At 45.8% G+C, this 17663-nt stretch overlaps 1 protein-coding gene across 4 annotated transcripts in view; it reads right to left on the reverse strand.

The window, feature by feature from the left end:
* UBE2D3 (ubiquitin conjugating enzyme E2 D3) overlaps positions 1-7847 on the reverse strand; it is a 28091-nt gene extending 20244 nt beyond the window's left edge. The window contains exons 1-2 of one of the 4 annotated variants that reach the window (XM_040967199.1): positions 7738-7847; positions 6273-6434 (exon numbers count right to left, since the gene is read on the reverse strand). In XM_040967199.1, the coding sequence (XP_040823133.1) occupies positions 6273-6296 (24 nt within the window). In that variant the 5' untranslated portion in view covers positions 6297-6434; positions 7738-7847. Of the gene's footprint in view, positions 1-6272; positions 6435-7202; positions 7344-7372; positions 7712-7737 lie in introns of those variants that run through there. The other 3 variants (XM_040967198.1, XM_040967200.1, XM_040967197.1) reach the window with 3 other exon arrangements.
* Between the last annotated feature and the right edge of the window lie 9816 nt (positions 7848-17663).

Raw genomic sequence — 17663 nt, forward strand, 5'->3', positions numbered from 1 at the left:
ATTTTCCAAATTATAAGTTTATATTGATGAGACATTAAATGCTATAAGACATGAGCCACCACAAAGACAAGATGGAAAACAAGATTCCAGGCTAAACCTACATTTATTAGGTAAATATGGTTTGTAATTATCAACAGCCTTCTTTACAGTAAATGCCATACTAGACTTACATTCTTGAAAGGTTAAGTTGTGTAACGTGACACTTATTCCAGTGTTTATTTGCCCATTTTCCCCATGCAAAACAACCCCTGAAGAGCATTTTGTTTGTTTTCACTCCCCTGGGACTAGATAACTGACCTGACACAGTTCAGTACTGATTAAATGATTACCACTTCACTTTCACAATTACGAAGAACATTCAAAAAAAAGTCTCCAGAGAAAACATCTTGATACGTCTAAGATCTCACGTAGCTATATTCTTTTTATTTTAAGATTTATTATTATTATTATTTTTTTTAATTGGAAAGGCGGATATACAGAGAGGAGAGACAGAGAGGAAGATCTTCCAACCGATGACTCACTCCCCAAGTGAGTGCAATGGCCGATACTATGCCAATCCGAAGCCAGGAGCCTCTTCCGGGTCTCCCACGCGGGTGCAGGGTCCCAAAGCTTTGGGCAGTCCTCGACTGCCTTCCCGGGCCACAGTCAGGGAGCTGGAAGGGAAGCGGGGCCGCCGGGATAGAACCGGCGCCCATACGGGATCCCGGGCGTGCAAGGCGAGGACCTTAACCACTTGCGCCACCGTGCCGGGCCGTAGCTATATTCTTAAACAACTTTCTCAGGACATGTAAATATATTGCATGTCAGAACCACGTAAGTTAATATGCAATACAACTTTAATATAAATGAATACAAGAAATCTCTTTTTAAAAAGGAAATGTACAGCTAGGCTTGGCTTTGGACCAAGTTATCTGTCTCTACCTATTAACTTTGCCTTTCAAATTTTTTTTTTGCCTTTCAATCTTAAAAAGAAAAAAAAAAGCCAATATGTGACTTGAGAATTCAATCCTTGACATTTTGAATTTCAGTTAGAAACCTAGCTTCCTAAATATAGTCAAATGCGTTATAGAGCTCAGGAATTCACTGTGTAGTTTTTCCCATTGCTAACGAGAATATTAAAATGTGCACGAGTGAAATGATAAAAGCACACAGTGGGGCAAGTGCTGTGGCATATAGCAGGTAAAGCCCTCTACGGCCCAAGAATCTTTACAGGAATTGATATTCAGTTCCAGCTGTTCCACTTTAAATTCCTGCTAATTTGCAGAGGAAGGCAACGGAAGACAGTACCAGCCCCTGCACTGTGTGGGAGACCCAGATGAAGCCTCCTGGCTCCAGATCACGCAGTATGGCCACTGCGGAAGTGAATCAGTGGCTGAAGAATTCTCCCCGCTCTCTTCCTCCTAACTCTTCCAAATAAATAGATCTTTAAACACATAGCGTCATTCCTTTTCTAAAATACTAAAGTCATTTTATATACCTACACACATGAGATCAGTATCACACACTACATACTAAACTAGGTGACAACAAGCAAGCCTTCAAGAACCCTAACACACTAGGCTAAATATACTATCTACTCTCTCAACTTGCTAGACACAAAAAGTGCTGTCATTCACTTGAAGAACCCCTTAGAACTTATTTAGCTCATAATAATTTCCTTTTAACAGGTTTATTTTTATTGCATAGTTAGATATACACAGAGGAGGAGAGACAGAGAGGAAGATCTTCTGTCCAATTTTCTATCCCCAGGTGACTGCAATAGCCAATGCTGTGCCAATCCAAAGCCAGGAGCCTCCGGGTCTCCCACATGGGTGCAGGGTGCCAAGGCTCTGGGCCGTCCTCGACTGCTTTCCCAGGCCACAAGCAGGGAGCTGGATGGGAATTGGAGCTGCCGGGATTACAACCAGCGCCCATATGGGATCCCAGCATGTGCAAGGCGAGACCTTACCTGCTATGCTGTCACATTGGGCCCACACAATAACTTCAAGTTCTTCGTAGCACTTATTAGCTAAAATCTTAATTTAGAGTAAAACTAATCCCTATTATTTAAATGTAAAATGAGAGAGCTTATTTCAGCTAGTAAAAACTAAGAACACATTTGCTGCAAAACCAAGAATTAAAGTGGTCCTTAAAGACTTTGACCTCATGGTGCTGATGAAATGACTCAATTGGCTAATCGTCCACGTGTTAGTGCCCACATCCCATATGAGCAGCCTACTGGTGTCCTGCTTGCTCCACTTCCCATACAGCTCCCTGCTTGAGCCTTGGGAAAGCAAAGGACAGCCCAAAGCCTTGGGACCCTTTGCCACTGTGGGAGACCCAGAGAAAGCCCCAGCCTGCTGGCTTTGAATCAGCTCAGCTCCAGCTGCTGTGGCCATTTGGGGACTGAAACACCAGATAAAGGTGTTTCTATCCTTCTCTTTGTAAATCTGCCTTTGCAATGGTGGTGGTGGAATCTGATCTCTTCAGATTATCTCAGTCAAAACCGCAACTATACAAGCACCAGGACCCCTGTATCTGTATTAACTCATCCATAAAAAAACAGCTGTCTTTAAGTTATTCCTCACATACAGCTCGGAAGGAGTATTTGGTAACACAGGCTAGTTAGGTTTGATATATTGGTAGTAGCAGGCAACACTACATTTAAAAAAAAATTTTGGGGGGCCCAGTGCAGCAGCCTAGTGGTTAAAAAAATCTTTGTTTTGCCTGTGCTAGGATCCCATAAGTGCTGGTTCCTGTCCTAGCTGCCCCACTTCCCTTCCAGCTCCCTACTTGTGACCTAGGAAAGCAGTCAAAGACAGGCCCTGCCACGTGGGAGACCCAGAGGAAGCTCCTGGTTCCAGATCAGCTCAGCTCACCTCAGCTCAGCTTTAGCTGTTGCAGTCAAATGGGGAGTGAACCAGTGGATGGAAGATCTTTCTCTATAAATCTGTCCAACTAAAGAGAAGGAAAAAAAAAAAAATCCTTCTTTTTAATGACAAAAATCTAAAGAGTAAACTCAAATCTGGGCCCAGCGCAATACCGTAGCGGTTACAGTCCTCGCCTTATATGCACCAAGATCCCCTATGGGCACTGGTTCTAATCCTGGCAGCCTCGTTTCCCATCCAGCTCCCTGCCTGTGGCCTGGGAAAGCAGTCCAGAACTGCTCAAAGCCTTGGGACCCTGCATCCGTGTGGGAGACACAGAAGGGCTCCTGTCTTCGGACTGGATTGGCTCAGCTCCAGCTGTTGCGGCCACTTGGGGAGTGAACCATAGGACGGATGATCTTCCTCTCTGTCTATCCACCTTTCCAATAAAAAAAAATTTTTTTTAAAAATTAAACTCAAATATAACAGCACAAACTTTGCGGCTAGGATCTTAGTTTCCTATGATGGCATCTCAAAAAGCTGATTGAAATCCATGCATAGTTTTTCTTAATACACATTTCTGTTAATATTTTGAAGATCCTGGGCCCAGCAGGATGGCTCCATGGCCAAAATCCTTGCCTTGCACACTGCAGGATCCCACATGGTTCATGGACACCGGTTCATGTCCCAGGTGCTCTACTTCCCATCTGCTGCCTGCTTGTGGCCTGGGAAAGCAGTGAACAGCCCAAAGCCTTGGGACCCTGCACCACAGAGGAGACCAGGAAGAAACTTCTGGCTTCGGATCAGCTCAGGTCTGGCCACGTGGCCACTTGAGGAATGGACCATCAGAAGGAAGATGTTTGAGTCTACCTTACCAACAAAAATAAAATCTTTTAAATAAGAAATAACACATTTTTCTGAAGGATCCCTGTAATTTCAGAATGGAGATAAAATTGTACCCATTTTCTAGACTATAACATGAACAGAGCTTATACAAGTGTTTTGAACATTCCAGACTCGATGCAAACACTGGACACATGAGCTAATCTGGCTCATGTAAGACTTCAGATAATGTAAAGTTCTAAGACTTCCAACAGACCTATTCACTACAATCGTTTTGTTAGATGGGAATGTTTAAAAGTTGTTTAAGGCACCCATCCACCATGAACCACAATTCCAATGTTCTGATTACTCTTCTTTAAACACACGCTTCTAAGACTAACATTACAGGTTAGCCTGAATAAAGGCTACAACAAAAGTAAGGTAAGGATGTCTGAGCAATTGAGCTACTGTTCAAAGTATCCCAATAAAGTATTAATAAGGAAAACACAAATCAACTTGGTATCTCTAAGTTGGGGGTTCCAGACAATAAGTTTAAATGACGAAAAACACTAACCGTCAATGGCTACTGCAGCTCTTACTGAAAAGTAATACCAGTTAAAGAATGTCATGCAACGTGGTCTACACAGTAACCTACCTAAATCTTCAAAAAATTATGACCTTAAAATTTGTTTTGTGCACTACTGCCATCTCTGTCTAGAACAGCTGCCAGGTAGGTATCAACCACCTTCCCCTTTATAACAGATACCTGTTACATAAAGGCACATAGATAAACTTATTCAGAAATGGAATTTTAATATGCATGTATCTATGTTCACACTCTTAACCATTATTTTATATTGCCTCACTAGAGCTTTTAAATCATTAAAAAGGTGTCAAAGCAGCTGGGTATCATCTGTAAATGAAAAAATTAATGAGACCTTCCCGTAAAGTGTCCTGGTGCACTTGCATTAAACACTATGGACCCCAATCCACCCAAAACCTTAGTGGCCTGAACTAATTTCTACAAAGGGCTTCGATTTTTACTGAACATATTTTTTGCAGAATACAGTCATGTGTCTCCTACATGTTTCTATGTGGTCATACAAAGGTGGTATTTAAGACTTAAAGCGTCAAGTTTTTCTTCTATTTTTATCATCTCAAAAACAGATTTAAGATTGTATTTTGCATTAAACACACACACACACACACTCTCAATGTGATGGCCTTAAAAGTGAATATTTAAACATCGACAAGATACCACTTTTGCCCAATAAATTCCAAAGTCACACTAAAAAAAAAAAAAAAAATCCAAGTACCATCAGTTCTATTTTAGTAAAAGCCGAGTCCTTTCCATCCCTTCCATACAACTCTTTAACAGTAACCTCTCAATACTTTCAAACCGACAAACTCCCTGTCCCCTCTTTTCTGGTAAGGCTGAACTGATTCCATGACATTTTTTTCAAGTTAGCTGTAAATACTCCACCCTCCTCGGATTGTGCAAGAATCAAATACACCACACACACACAAGTTACAGAAAAGGGAAATGCCGTCGGAGTTCGAATTTAGGTACATCTTGACCCAGAGGGTCTTTGGGGCAGCGCACAGCCGATATAAAAGTTAACGTTTAGCAGAGCATTATTTCACGTTATTTCCAAAGAGGATACCAGAAAGAGCCTGAAGCAGTTAGAGCAGCCGCCATCTTAAAATGCGGGACAGAAGTTAGTGCAAGAAAATGAGACTTAACCACCGGAGCTGGAGGTTCCGCTCACTACTACAGCTTCAAAAAAAAAAAAAATCCTAGCTTTTTTCCACTTAGATCGATAACTTACTATGAAACCACATTCTAAGCAGCCAAGCAAGCTTCCCTCCGAGTACTATTAAATGTGCTGAGGTCAAAATAGGCACAGCTAGCCCTTTGGTACTGCCTCTGATCCTCCCCCCAACTCCAGCCTAATCAAAGTGGAGCTTCCAGAAGGTATTTACATTAGCTCCCAGCGTGCTTCCGACAAACAGCTTCGGGTGAAAAGCCGCAGCTACTAAACAGAGGAAGTGGCAACACTGTGTCAGCCGGGCTCCTCCCAAGCTCGCCGGGTCCGGCCGCAGCTGCCCGGGCTGCTCAAGTTCGACCGCTCGGGCACCACCCGGCAGCACAGCCAAACGGCTCCGGCCTTCGAGAACGGGTCTGGAACCCGCCAGATTTTCAAGATCTTGTCGTTTCCACCTCCCCTGCCCCAGGGAGACTTACGGTCTTGCTCTCACAACTTAAAACTACTTCAAGCACCAAGAACAGGAAGCGCCAGGGGCATCTCAGTGGCATCCACATTCGACCGCCACCCCGCGCCATGGCACTACCCACCACTCAAGAACCAGAAAAACACCGGGGCGTTTTCAATCTCTCTCGCACCCCTCAATTTGCAGATATCGTTACAAACTCGGGACACCACCTCGTTAGCCACAAGTGCTCTGGCTCCCTCCGCTTTAAACCAGCACGTCCGGGTTCTTCATCGCCCCCCAACCCCCAGAGGAGAAGTGACCTCAAGACACTAGTTTCGAACTGGACTTCTCGCCGGCCCCGTCTTTCCTCCCACGACCCCATCGAGTTACCTTATTAATCCGTTTCAGCGCCATAGTCTGTGCTTTCGTCTGGCTCCTCTCTCCCTCTCTCTCTCGGTGTGTGCTCAAAGGTCCGGCCGAAACTCTTGATTATCCGAGCGGCGAGGAAGGATCGTCTCTCGGTCTCACACCGGCTCTGCCAGACACAGGCGCCTTTTTGCAAAAACGGAGCAGATCAGCACTCGCACGGGCCCCCGGGGGATCCAGGTCCCTTAAAACGGTCAGGACCCGGGGATGGGTGGGGTGGCAGGACCACCCCGACAGCCCGTATGCCCAGCTCCGGCCCCCCAACGCGGGGGCGAGGGTGACGGCAGGAGCGAGGGGGCGGCTCCAAGTTTTAACTCCCCGGCCTCTCGAAAGGAAGAGAGCCGGGTGGGAGAGGAAGAGGAGAGGCCGCAGGAGAAAGGGCGGTGGGTGCGGGGCCGGGGCCGGGGCCCGGCAGAGGAAGCGCCAGGGCCTAGTCGGCGCTGCGCCGGCGTCACCAGGGCAAAGAAAGGCAAGGGGGAGGGGGCGCCGGGGAGTCCGGCCGAGCCGCCCGGCTGCTCCGGGATCCCGAGGCGCGGCCGGGCGGCAGGGGAAAGCCAGGAGAGCGAGCGGAGGCTGGCCGTGTCGCTGTCCCCGAAGCTCCAGCTCCTGCGGGTCGCCCCTGACGCCACCGCACACTCCGCCTTCCAGCGCGCTCCCGCCCGCCCAGCCACCGCCACCACCACCACCACCACCACCACGCGCCCCTGCCGCCCGAGGCTCCGGCGCCAGGACGCGCCCCTTCCCCCCGAGCCCCCGCCCCGGCTCCTCCGAGCCTTCCCACCTCACCCCACCCAAGCCCACGGGCTGGCCACTCGAGCGGCCCCGCACGGCTCCCCCTCGTCCCCGGCCGGCCCCTTCCCCCGCCCGCCCCAAGCCGTCCACACCCACGCGTACAGAGGGGCCGGGGCCTCCCTCAAGCTGCGGCCTCGGCCTCGGCCTCCTCCCCGCGCGGCAGCTGGTGCCTCCCCGGCCCTACGGGGCTCACGCGCACGACACAGCCACAAGATGTCCGCTCTGACGGAACTACTGCCAGCTGCCACGCTCCGCCCCTCCCCCGCCCGTGCCTCTTCACCGCCGCGGATCAGTCCGCCAACGCCGCCGTCGCGAGCCCGGGACGAATCCAAGGGTGGACGGGGGACGGTTGATGCCCGCGTCCAGGGCCCAGGCGCTCTGGGCCACCCCCTTAGCCTTCTCCTCCTTTTCGGAACAGCACCTTCTCGCTAAACAGATCGGAGGTTGGCCTGGGAGGGCGGGGGACGGAGGCGGGTCAGAGGCCGAGGGGGGGGAGGGCAGGCGAGTGGCGGAAACCCTGAGACTCAGAGAAGCATCGAGAACCGGAAGGAGACCACGGGAGGAAGGGAATGGAAGCGACGACAGCTGCGCGCTGGAGCCCCACGCCCCTCCCCGCGGCGGCCCTCAGGATCCTCACTTGGTACGGAGGCGGCGGGTCTCGCGAGAACGTCGTGGACGGCTAACCGGGCGCTGGAGCTCAGCAATGACTTAAGGGCAGTTTTGTGCGCTCTTCCGGGCAGGGATCCGCCCCCCCGTCGCCGGCCAAGTCTCGCGAGAGGCCGTCCAGAAGCACCGCCCCGAAATGCTTGGGCTGGTGGGAGGGAGAGGCCATGGAATTCCCCGGCCCGGCCGAGCGGCGTCGACGCCTCGTCCGCGGCCCTCGCGGCCAATCGCGGCCAATCGCGGCGGTGCGGCGGGCGCCAGCACCGGCTAATTACTCGGAGCCTGGAGTCGGGGACGAGCGGCAGCTGGAGGAGGGTTACTCGGCCGCCTTGCGAGGCCGTTTAGCTAATCTCCGCAGAGGAAGAGTGATTCTTAAGGAGATCCAGCCCGTGCGCCGACGTGTTGTTGAGGGGTCGGTGGTGAGGGGCGGCCGAGCCCGCCGACCGGCTCCCCCAGTCGGAACGGCCATGTCGTCGGGCTCATTGGTAGCGAAGTGATGGCACCCAGGAGGAGAGAGTTAGGGGCGGGCTGTCTGTGTGGCCACCCATCGCTGGCCCTTCAGGTTGAGGCGTGGGAACAGTCAGGCTTGCTACTTGAGTATCTTTTTTTCCCTTCAGTTAATGTTTTCTGGTTTTGAGTCACAGTGGCGTAACCTGATCCTGGACGGGAAATTTGGGGCTCAGAATAAAAACGCAGTACTTAACCGCGATATCCGGGAGTTCATCTGGGCTACAGGGGGAGCGTTGATCTGGTTCGGCTGTGCCGGGTTTTAGAGGGCGATTTGGGGTCCTAGTGTGTTCTACCAGCAGAAGATTTTAAGATCTTATTTTTTAAGAGGTAAATCAGCAATCACGTGCTTAAGATTTTCTTAACACTTCTTTAATGAACTCTACTTACCGAAGAGGAAAAAACAGGATCATATGGGAAAAAATTTTTAATGTTATACAAAGTGTTAGCTACTAAAGTCCTTCCCAGGTCAGTGATAAACAACGTGTGCTATTGACCACGTAATGTCCCTGGAGCAGTTAGTGAGAAGTGCTCCTAAAGTCCCTAGGAATCACCTGTGAATGTTGAGCGAGTGGGCCGGGGTGCAGTCGGCGATGATACCCCCGCCTTCCAAACAGATCCCAGGTGTTGGAGATTTTTTTTCTGACCTAAAGCACTCAGGGGCTCACCTCATGGCCTCCAGGCCATCTCTGCCTCCTTCCTCCCGCTCCTCTTTCTATTGTTCTTTTAGCAGGTCAAACGTAGCAGGGGCACAGGATGGGGGCGGGGGCGTGGGGGCACAGGAAAGAACCAGGGTTGACTTATGTTGGCTTCTGGTCGGGTTACTTCGGCCTCTACCACCGCTAAAGCAAATAATCCCCGTGCCACACAGGATTGCTGTGTGCTTCAAATATCACAATGTCTAAAGACACTGACAGTGCCAAGTAACTGTGAGTTACCAAAATAACCACTCAGGTGTTCACTGGCCATAGTGTGAAACCAGCGTATGAACTACAAGTAGGTATACAGTTTGTGGAACTTATCACGTGCCAGGTGCTGTGCTTATTGGCACTCTTTTAAATGAACAAACAGATTGAGTTACTATACAAAGATGACGCAGTGATTAAGTGACAGGAATGGAATTTGAACTCCTGCAGTTAAAAGACAGAGTATTTGAGAGTACAAGGTTTTACATTTCTACCTTGTCATCAGAATCGAATCTTACTTAACTGATTTTCCCACGTGTTTTACTCCTGAAGGAGTAAAGGTAATAAAAACCAAAATAACAAAGAAGGAAACATTCCCATCTACTCCAAAGAAACTCAGCTGATTCCCCATTATACAGATGAAAACATTCCCCATTATACAGGAAATAAATAATACATGTAGCCAGAATTTAAGCCTATGTACTGTAACTGTAAAGCCTATATTAAAAAAAATTTTTTTTTTCAAAGTGAAGACAAGGAGAAACACTCTCATTTGCTGGTTCAATTCTCAAAGCTGAAAATGCCCCGAGATTAGTCTGGGCCTAACTGGACACCAGGAACTCAGTTGTGTCTCTGAGGGCAGGAAGCCTCCTCCCCCATTTGAGCCATCACTGCTGCCCCCCAGAGTCTTCATTGGCAAGAAGCTGGATTCATTAAAACCAGGCATTCCAGTGTGCAACACAGACTGCTTAACTGGGATCTCAGCTTGGAGGCTCAAGGCCTGCCCTCAAAGGCTTGCTCTTACCCAGGAAGCTGACTAATCATTTGCTATTAATGCCTATCAGCTTTCCCATTAACAAAACACTGACACACAGCTGCTAGCCCCAAATGTTTACGTATTCCTTCCTATTCTAAATAAAATTCCACCCAATCACTTAACAGATATTTTCTGGAGTCTTCTTTTAGTATTATATCCAATATCACTTCTAAGCAAACTACTGCTAAAGGCTAAAAATAATTTTATTCAAGTGTTTGTTATAAAGGAATTTTGCTTAAAAGAGAGATATCTGGGCTAACATGGCACAGTAGGCTAAGCCTTGACTTGTTGGGTGTTGGTTCTATTCCTCCCTGCTTTGCTTCTCATCCAGCATCCAGCGGTGCAACTAGGAAGGCAGCAGGAGATAGTAAAAAAAACCTGGGCTCCCATCAGCCCTGTGGGAGACTGGGAAGGAGTTCCTGGCTCCTAGCGTCAGCCTGGCCTCAGTCTGGCTCTCAAGGTCATTTATGCAGTGCACCAACAGATGGAGGAATTGTCTTTCAATCTCATTCAAGTAAACATAAGACTCTCCTGCCTTCCAAACATCTTAAATCAAAAACTTAATTTTTTTAATAGTGACACTATTTTTTAAATTAATCATTGCAAGGTTATATATAGCGGCAGTCCCTGTGGCACAGTAGGTTGTACTATGGCTTGGTGCCCCGGCATCCCATCTTTCAGTGCCTGCTATTCTGCTTCCAAACTAGTTTCCTGCTAACACACTCTGGAAAATAGCAGCCCAGTGTTGACAAAGCTGAGTACCTGACACACATGTTAGAGACCCAGGTGAAGCTCCTGGCTCCTGTTTGCTGCCTGGCCTACCCTCCACTGGTTGTTGCCAACATTTTGGGTGTAAACTAGGACATGGAATATATTACTCTTTCTTCTTACCCTTCTTTTGAAAGAAATAACCTATGATTATATATAACACTGATGACTGATAAATGAGTGCTAATGTGGGGAGTTTCATGTTATCCATGTTTGTATCATGAGAGTCTGTGTAATTTCAAGTTCATTTTTACTTGCCATCAAAGGAAATATACTGGTTATTAGGCTTATTTATTTACAGGTTGCTATTAGGTTATTAGGTTTTCTATTTGATTTTATTTGCATTGAGTAGGCTTATATATTTAAAGATTTCTTTATTTTTATTGCAGACAGATTTACAGCCAAAAGGAGAAACAGAGATAAAGATCTTCTCTCTGCTAAGTCACTCCCCCAGGGGTCAAAACAGCTGGAGCTGTGCCAATCTGAAGCCAGGAGCCTCTTCCGGATCTCTCACATGGGTGCAGGGTCCCAAGGCTTTGGGCCCTCCTTGATTGCTTTCCCAGGCCACAAGCAAGGAGCTGGATGGGAGGCAGGGCCGCTGGGATTAGAACCGGTGCCCATTTGGGATCCCAGCACAGTCAAGGAGAGGACTTTACCAGCTAGGCTACCATGCCAGGACCAATTCCTTAAAACATATATATTTACTTAATTGAAAAAGAAAAAGAGAAACAGAGATCTTCTATCCTCTGGTTAATTCCCCAGATAACTGCAAAGGCTGGACTTGGCTGAATCCAGGAGCCAGGAGCTTCCTCTAGGTCACTCTGAAGTGTGGCAGGGTCCCAAGCACATGCACCATCTACTGCAGCTTTTTTGAGGACATGAGCAGGAAGCTGGATTGGAACTGGAGTGTCTGGGACTCAAATCAAAGCCCATTTGTGGTGGTAGCTTTACTTGCCACAGAGCTGTTGAATTTTGTTGAATTCTCAGAAGCTTTGTGATTACACTAAGTCAGATTTTTCTTTCATGAGTCAGCACAAGACATGAAAAAGTACAAAAGATAGGATTATAAAAGTACCCAATAGTTCATCTGTGAAGGTGTGCCAAGGTCCTTCTATTTGAATTCTTTAGTGAAATATATTAAGTAAAATATACCAACTAAAATGTAACAGGATAGTATTGTAGCTACACTCATGAATGTATTTGTATTTTCATGTATCTTATATTTGTCATAGAATTCTATAACTTGCCAAGGACACTCAGTCTGATACAAACTATATCAATTCATTGTTTCATTAAATGCATGCTATGGTAGAGATTTATTGCTCAGGATAGATGATTATATGTTCTGCTTTGAATAAATAATTTGGAGCTCAAGTCTACCAAGTGTTATATATTTTCTATAAAAACCAAATTAATTTTTTAGACATTTATTTATTTTTATTACAAAGTCAGATATACAGAGAGAAGGAGAGACAGAGAGGAAGATCTTCTGTCTGATGATTCACTCCCAAAGTGACCGCAGTAACAGGTGCTGTGCCAATCTGAAGCCAGGAGCCAGGAACTTCCTCCAGGTCTCCCAGGTCTCCTGCAGGGTCCCAAGGCTTTGGGCTGTCCTCGACTGCTTTCCCAGGCCACAGGCAGGGAGCTGGATGGGAAATGGAGCTGCAAAGATTAGAACTGGCACCCATATGAGATCCCGGCGCATTTAAGGCGAGGACTTCAAGCCGCTATGCTAAGCTACCATGCAGGGCCCCAAATTAATTTTTTGAAACAATTCTTTATTTTTATTGGAAAGGCAGATTTATAGAGAGAGAGAAAGAGAATGATCTTCAGTCTGCTGGTTCACTCCTTAAGTGGTCACAAAGGCCAGAGTTGAGCCCATCCGAAGCCAGGAACCAGGAACTGCTTCTAGGTCTCCATTGTGGGTTCAAAGTCCCAAGGCTTTGGGCCGTCATCCATTAGTTCCCTAGGCCACAAGCAGGGAGCTGGATGGAAAATGGAGCAGCAGGGACAGGAACTGAATCCTAGTGCATGCAAGGGCAAGGGTTTAGCCACTAAGTTATCATGCCGGGCCTACCAAATTAATTTTTATACTTAACAGTTCAGCTCTCATTTTTATATAATGAAATTAATGTATTTTAGATAATTTCATGCTAAGAACATTTTCACCTTAAATTGTAAGATCTAAACCATGTAATGAACATGCACAAATTGATATAAAAAGAAAGCACTTTTTGGGGCTTGGTGCAGTGGCCTAGCGACTAAAGTCCTCACGTTGAGCGTGCCAGGATCCCATTTGGGTTCTGGCTGTAATTCCAGCAGCTCCAAGTCCCATCCAGCTCCCTGCTTGTGGCCTGGGATAGCAGTCAAGGACAGCCCAAAGCCTTGGGACCCTGTACCCGTGTGGGAGACCTAGAGGAAGTTCTTGGCTCCTGGCTTTGGATCAGTGTAGCACCGGATATTGCGGCCACTTGGGGAGTGAATCATCGGATGGAAGATCTTCCTCTCTGTCTTTCCTCCTCTCTGTATATCTGACTTTCCAATAAAACATATATATATGTATATATATATAATTTTTAAAAATAAATTTTATGTCATAGGAATTAATTATAGATTTCAAAATAATGGTAGATTAGATCCAAAATATGAAGTTAGTCTGTTAATAAAGAAAGTGATTTGGGGCTTGTTGTTTTTTTGCTTTTATTTGTTTTTGGAAGGCATACAGATCTTTCATGCACTGGTCTACTTCTGCAAATGCCAGGGACAGCCAGTATTAAACTAGTCTGAAGTCAAGAACTAGGAACTCTGGCCCTGGCATGGTAGCCTAGTGGTCAAAGTCCTCACCTTTTATACCCGGTATATCATGATGGCACTGGTTCTAATCCCAGCAGCTCCACTTCCCATCCAGCTCCCTGCTTGTGGCTTGGGAAAGCAGTCGAGGACAGCCCAAAGCCTTGGGACCCTGCACCCGTGTGGGAGACCCAGAATTACTCCTGGCTCCTGCTTTGGGTGGGCAGCTCCAGTTGTTGCAGCCACTTGCATGGAAGATCTCTATGTCTCTCCTTCTCTCTGTATATCTGACTTTCCAAATAAATAAATAAATAAATAAAAATAAACCCCCAAAAATCAAAAGCTGGGAACTCAATGCTCGTTTCCCCCTTTAGATGGCAGACTCCGCTGCATGGGCTGTCACCTCTGCCTTTGGGGAGCACTTTCTCAAGTAGACTCAAGGCTGCACTCAAGACCAGGCATCAAATCCATGTAGATATCTCCAGCAGCATCCTAACTCCTCCCCAAATGCTTGTGCTCATAAACATCTTAACTTTCTCAGGGTGTTTTCAGGAAACTAATGGTAAATGAGACACAGCATCCTTGGAACACTTACCATGGGAGCATTTTATAAGGAGAGATTTTTTTCTTTCAGTATAAACATTGTACTTTGAGGGCCTGGTACAGTAGCTTAGTGGATAAAGTCCTCACTTTGCACGCATTGGGATCCCGTATGGGTGCCGGTTCATATCTGGGCTATTCAACTTCCCATCCAGCTCCCTGCTTATGGCCTGGGAAAGCAGTAGAGGACAGCTTGAAGTATTGGGACCTTGCACCCATGCGGGAGACCCAGAAAAGACTCCAGGCTCCTGGCTTCAGATCAGCTCAGGTCTGGCCGTTGTATCTGCTTGGGCAGTAAACCAGCAGACAGAAGATCTTTCGCTATCTCTTTCTCTATATCTGCCTTTCCAATACAAAAATAAATAATCTTTTTTTTTAATTGTACTTTGTGTTTTATGTTAATGTTTTCTGTGAAACAGTCTTAAATTTGTAAATATTTTCATCAACATTTGCTTAATAAACTATTAAAAGTTATTTTTAAGTTGTGTTTGTAATTATGACCAAAAATGGGAAAATGCAGTCAATTAGTAGGTGTTGTGGTGCTGTAAGTTAAGCTATTACTTACGGTGCTGGTATCCTGTATTGGAACACCAGTTCCAGTCCCTGCTGCTCTGAGTGAGCTCCCTGCCAGTGTTCCTGAGAAAGCAGGCCCCCCAAATGGGAGGACAGGATGGAATTTTGGCTCCTAATTTCAGCCTGGCCCAGCTCTAGCTGTTGCAGGCATTTGGTGAGTAAGCCAGCAGATGGTAGGTCTCACACCATCTCTCCTTGTTTCTCGTCACTCTGCCTTTGAAATATATAAATATTTTAAAATAATTCCTTAAAATTTCAAATGAAATTCAATAGATTAAAAATCAGAAGTGGGAAGGTCCAGCACTGTGGGTCAACAGACTAATCTTCTACCCTCTTGTGCCAGCGCCCCATATGGACACCAGCTCACATCCCGGCTGCTCCACTTCCCATCCAGCTCTCTGTTTATGGCCTGGGAAAGTGATAGAGGATGGCTCAATTACTTGGGACCATGTACCACATAGCAGACTTGGAAGAAGCTCCTGCCTGCTTCTGATCAGCCCATCTCTAGGCATGGTGGCCATTTTGGGAGTAAAACAGCAGATGGAAGATCTTTCCTTCTCTCTCTGCAATATCTACCTTTCAAATAAAAATAAATACATGTTTCAAAACAAAACAAAAAAATGGGAGGCATTTGTGTGATACTAAGGGTGCTGCTAGGAATGCACCCAGCCCCGGTTGGATTGCCTAGCTCAAGTCCAGACTTGTGCTTCCAGCTTCCTGCAAATGTCACCCAGGGCCCAGCAAGTGATGGCTCCAGTACGTGGGCACGTGCATCCCTACACGAAGGCATGAATTGAGCTCCTGGCTTTGGTTTTGGTTTGTCCCAACCATGGATATTGCTGATAATTGAAATGTGAACCAGCAGATGGAAACATTCTTTCTCTCTGCCTGTGAAGTAAATGAAAAGAAACATTAAAAATAAACTTTATTCTACTGAATTTAGAGGTGATTATGGCACTGTGGCATATGGTGGTTCTAAAGGATCAAGTCCATGTGGTATGTTGGTGATTGAACATTACCACTTATAAAAGGATTTCTAAAAAGGCCAAAACCTTCGTTTTTTTACATTATCTTACTGGACATGCAGAGAGAAATCATTCTTAAACTGCTGATTTTCCCCAAATGACTATGATGGACAGAACTGAGCCAAACCAGTCAGGAGTCAGGACCTCCATCAGGCTATCCCACATAGGTAACGGGGTTATAAGCATCTGAGCCATGGAATATTGTACGAGGTGTACCATCCTGGAGCCGGAACAGAAGAACAGAAGCTAGGACTTGAACCAGTGCTCATGAGGGACGTTGTCGTCATAGGAAACGGCTTAGCCCATTGCACCACAGTGCCAAAACTGCAAAAATATTTTTGACCTGCTGTTCGTTAAATGAAAATGTGGAGGGATTATCCTACTATTTAAGCACCTGTTTAAGATTGTTTTTCATTAGTAGTGACAGAATGAAGTTAAGAACTTGCACTTTCTAACATATTATTCACTCAATACCATACCAATTAACTTCATGATGTTGTAAATTGTTGTTGATGTTGTGTTGTGAGTTTTCATTGGAGGGGATGATATTCTGCCAGCCCTGTTTTCAGACCCAATAAAACTGTTGAACTTATCTGGACAATAAGATACTGGACTCTATGCATGGTATATGCTCACAATGAGGGAATCATTACTGGATATGAACTGTATTACTGCAACAATGTGGAGGAATCCAACATGGGGGAATGGCATGAGGAGGGGTTGGGGGAATCCCAGAGCCTATGAAACTGTGTCACAAGATGAAATTTAAAAAAAAAATTGTTTTTCATTGTATAGATGATGAACATAGGGCACCAAAAGAACAATGAAACCAAGAAACATTGCACTACATCTAAAAATTATTATTCCGACAGTTTTGTTCATTTGGTAGCAAACAATTGACACTTTTAGTGATACTCTATCATTAAGCACACTTAAGATCTTAACAAGTAAATAGTAATGAAATTGGGCTTTCCTGTACATGCAATCATACATAAGAGCCAAACAAAGAAAACACCCTGAGCCTTTCTAAGTTTAAAATTCAACATCCCATAATGGGTGCCAGTTTGAGTCTTGGCATCCCCACTTTTGATCCAGTTCCCTGCTAATGCCCCTGGGAAAGCAGCAGAGAATGGCCCAAGTGCTTGGGCCCCTGCACTCATGTGGGAGACCTGGAAAAAGCTGCTGGCTCCTGGCTTCAGAAAGACCCACCTCCAGCCAGTACAGCCATTTGGGAACAGAACCAGCGAAAAGAAGATCTTTGTCTCTCTACCAGCAAAACGAAGATTTCTCTCTCTCTCTCTCTAACTCTTCCTTTCAAATAAATTCATCTTTTGGAAAAAATTCAAACCTTCAAGCAAAATTGAAACTGAGTAATCCAGATGTTATTAGACATTGATAGATTGGTGTGAACTTAGCTTTTCCTTGTTTTCTTGCTGATCAGGAATGTGAAACACTTGGGGAGGATTCCTGTGGAGGATATCAGGAATGGGGCTGAATGCCTTACCCTAGCTTTGGTGAGGCTGTAATCGGGCACAGAAGGGAAGGGAAGGACTTGAGGGTGAAATGAAGTGGGAAGTAAATGTCAAAAGCAAATGTAAGCTGTGTTTAGGATAAATTAGTGAACTAGAAATAAGGAGAAGATTTTTTGTTTTCTTCCTCATGTTTTTTCCTTATTTGTTATGAATAGTGTATCTCTGATTTCTGTCATTGCTTTATCATGTAACATAAGATGACTTTATGTTGTTATTGAAGTATTGTTAATTTACTTAATTTCTTTTTTTAAAATACTTAATTTCATTTTGAGATATCAGGAGAAAAATAAATATCATCCAAGGATTTAAATATCTCTCCTGAGAAAGGGATCAGTACTTTTGTGTGTGTGTGTGTCACTTTAGGTGAAGTTATGACCTTGTTA

The sequence above is a fragment of the Ochotona curzoniae genome, unplaced genomic scaffold (assembly GCF_017591425.1).
Source record: "Ochotona curzoniae isolate NIBS_2020 unplaced genomic scaffold, NIBS_Ocur_1.0 scaffold_4506, whole genome shotgun sequence".
NCBI lineage: Eukaryota > Metazoa > Chordata > Mammalia > Lagomorpha > Ochotonidae > Ochotona > Ochotona curzoniae.